Source organism: Galeopterus variegatus, unplaced genomic scaffold (genome assembly GCF_000696425.1).
Source record: "Galeopterus variegatus unplaced genomic scaffold, G_variegatus-3.0.2 Scaffold2139, whole genome shotgun sequence".
Classification (NCBI taxonomy): domain Eukaryota; kingdom Metazoa; phylum Chordata; class Mammalia; order Dermoptera; family Cynocephalidae; genus Galeopterus; species Galeopterus variegatus.
The window spans coordinates 223,268-226,171 of NW_007728250.1; the positions used below are offsets into that span (position 1 = coordinate 223,268).

The 2,904-nt window shown below is 34.1% G+C and overlaps 1 protein-coding gene across 1 annotated transcript in view; it reads right to left on the bottom strand.

Moving 5' to 3' along the window:
• Positions 1–2,904, bottom strand: part of MAN2A1 (mannosidase, alpha, class 2A, member 1) — a 167,834-nt gene that overhangs the window by 107,279 nt on the left and 57,651 nt on the right. Inside the window, exon 5 of the mRNA XM_008580652.1 lies at positions 2,013–2,140. Within this exon, the coding sequence (XP_008578874.1) occupies positions 2,013–2,140 (128 nt within the window). The remainder of the gene's footprint in view (positions 1–2,012; positions 2,141–2,904) is intronic.

Consider the following 2,904-nt stretch of genomic DNA (forward strand, 5'->3'; position numbering starts at 1 on the left):
AAAAAAAAAAATACAAGTAAATTTTCATGATCTTGGGTTAGACAATAGTTTTTTACTATGATATCAAAAGCATAAGCGACAAAAGAAAAAAATAGATAAACTAAACTTGATCAGAATTAACACTTCTGTGCATCAAAAGATACCTTCAAGAAAATGAGAAAAAAACCCACAGAATGGGAAAAAAAAATGGGAAATCATTATCTAACAAGGGACTTTTATCCAGTATACATAGAGAATACTTACAAGTCAACAATAAAAAGACAAGTAACCCTATTAAAAAATAAGCAAAGCATTTAAATAGACATTTCTCCAAAGAAGATATATAAGTAGCCAATAAGCACAAGAAAAAATTCTGAACATCATTAGTCTTAGGGAAATGCAAATCAAAATCACAAGAGATACCATTTCACACACACTAGGATGGCTACAATAAAAGGGAACATAAATGTTGGGGAAGATATGGAGAAAGTAGAACCTCCATACATTGTTGGAGGAAAGGTAAAATGGTGCAGCCATTTTGAAAAACATTTTGACAGTTCATCAAAATGCTGAACAGAGTTACCATGTAGCCCAGCAATTCTGCTCCTAGATATGGAGAAAACATATGTCAACACTAAAACTTTTACACAAATATGTATAGCAGCATTATTCATAGAAGCCAAAAAGGAGAAATAACCTAAGTGTCCATCAACTTAAAAAGGGATAAATAAGTGTGGTATACCCATACAAAAGAATATTATTCAGGCATAAAAAGGAATGAAGCACAGATACATGCTCAACATGGGTGAACCTTGAAAATATTATGCCATGAAAGAAGCCAGTCACAAGAGGTCATATACTGTACACTTACATATATGTAAAATGTCCAAAATAGTAAAATCCATATATACACAAAAAGTAGATTAGAGGTAGCCTGGGACTAGGGCAGGGAAGGAGCTGGAAAAGCATGTTATCAGTCTAGCTCCCTTTTTCCCACTTCTTTTAGTAATAGAATTCTTCTGCTGAATTGGACCTATTCCATGGGTCTGTTCACATGGAGGACCCATTCACATGGTTCAAGTGCAGCTGACCCTGCCCTCCACAATCCCCACTCCTCCAGGACCATTTCCACCAAAATGGTGGCCCTGAGTGATTTCAGCTCCTACATATCTGGATGCAGTAACTGGCTAAGAGATAAACATCTGATGAAAGCTAGGCCAATCAGGTAAAGTATTAAGGGAAACTCCTTCTGGTTGCTAGAGTGGGAAAATGAGTCTCAGCTGCCTGGGGCCATCTTACTCACCATGTGGAGAAAGCCAAGAAAAAGACTGAAGGAAAAAGCAGAGCCCAAAGAGACAGTACTCAGACAACATAGTCATGTGTCACATAATGACATTTTGGTCTATGACGAACCACTTATAATAACAGTTGGAACAATAGGCTATACCATATAGCCTAAGTGTGTGGGAGGATTAGGCTATACCGTATAACATCTAGGTTTGTATAAGTATGCTCTATGATGTTTGCACACAACAAAATCGCCTGACAACACATTTCTCAGAATGTGTCCCCATCATTAAGCAACACATGACCATAATCTGAGTCCTCTGGATCCAACTTACCGAAAGCTACCATATATATGGAATTCCTGGTAACATAACTAATACCTTTCCTACTTTTTTGCTTAAGTTAGTAAATTAGGTTTTTGCCTCTTATGATCAAGCATCTTAACTAACATATAATTAAAATCCCAAACAAAACCAAATTCTAAATTTAATAAAAATACATAAAATTAATAGATAAAATAATATATTAAGCAAGGTAGACAACCCTGAAAGTGACTATAATATATATGTAATTCAGTTTATAATCAAAGAAACATCATAAATTAACAAAAAATAAATTAATTATTCAATAATAATCAGTATTGGAAAAATTAAGTTATTTGAAAAAATAAAATAGAGCCTCACTTCACATTCCTCAAAACTAATTGCCCAAAATAGGCCAAATGAAGAAAAGACACCAATACATACCTAGATTATTTTCCAGCCACTGATGTCCTTCAATTAGTTGATCAATTAAGGCAAAATAATGTGAAGTAGCTTCATCAGGCATAACCCAGCCACCTGTCACAATTTCCAATTGACCATTTCCTAGTAAACTGGAGAGAAAATAATAAGAGTTTATATTAACAAATACAAGAAAAGTTCAAATAAAAAACTAAAAAAAGCATAAACATTTAAGAATAGCCTTTAAATATAACCAGTGTTTACACTAGTTGTTAGAAAAAAACTTTCTCAATCCAGTGAATGAATTTCAACTTCAAAGCCCTGGTGACAAAGCACTTAGTAAAGTGTCTTAGGTGACCCCTCCTTCCCCAGGCAAAGCCATGTGGTCACTTTGTAGGTTTCCTGTCACAGGAGATAATCTCCCACACATCCTCAAAGATTCTTAATGCCAGGAGCCACATCTGACTTATTTCTGAGTCTTGCAGGGCACTAGCAAAGTGCTTTACTCATAGTAGAGTCTTGATGAGTATTTACTGAAGAGATGTAATTTTAAGCACGGTGTTTATTTCAATATACCTATATCAAAAAATCAATATTTACTTTAGTCCTTGTTAACACTAATAAGTTAATCTTGTATATCACCCAAAATATAATAATAATAAAAGTAAAGCTACTAAATATCACATGATTCTGAGGATACAAAAAACATTATACAGCACTTTGCTCCAGATTCTGTTAAAATGTAGGCTTTATAGATTATTTTTCATTACTGAATAAAAAGCTCTAACATCATTTGCATATTAGGAACTCCTCTGCCATAATAGCATACAAAAAAACCCCAAAGTAACAAGATCCCCAGCTCTAGTAGAATTGAATTGTTATAAGAAGATACCTTCCCCTGAGAAGGAAAAAAAAA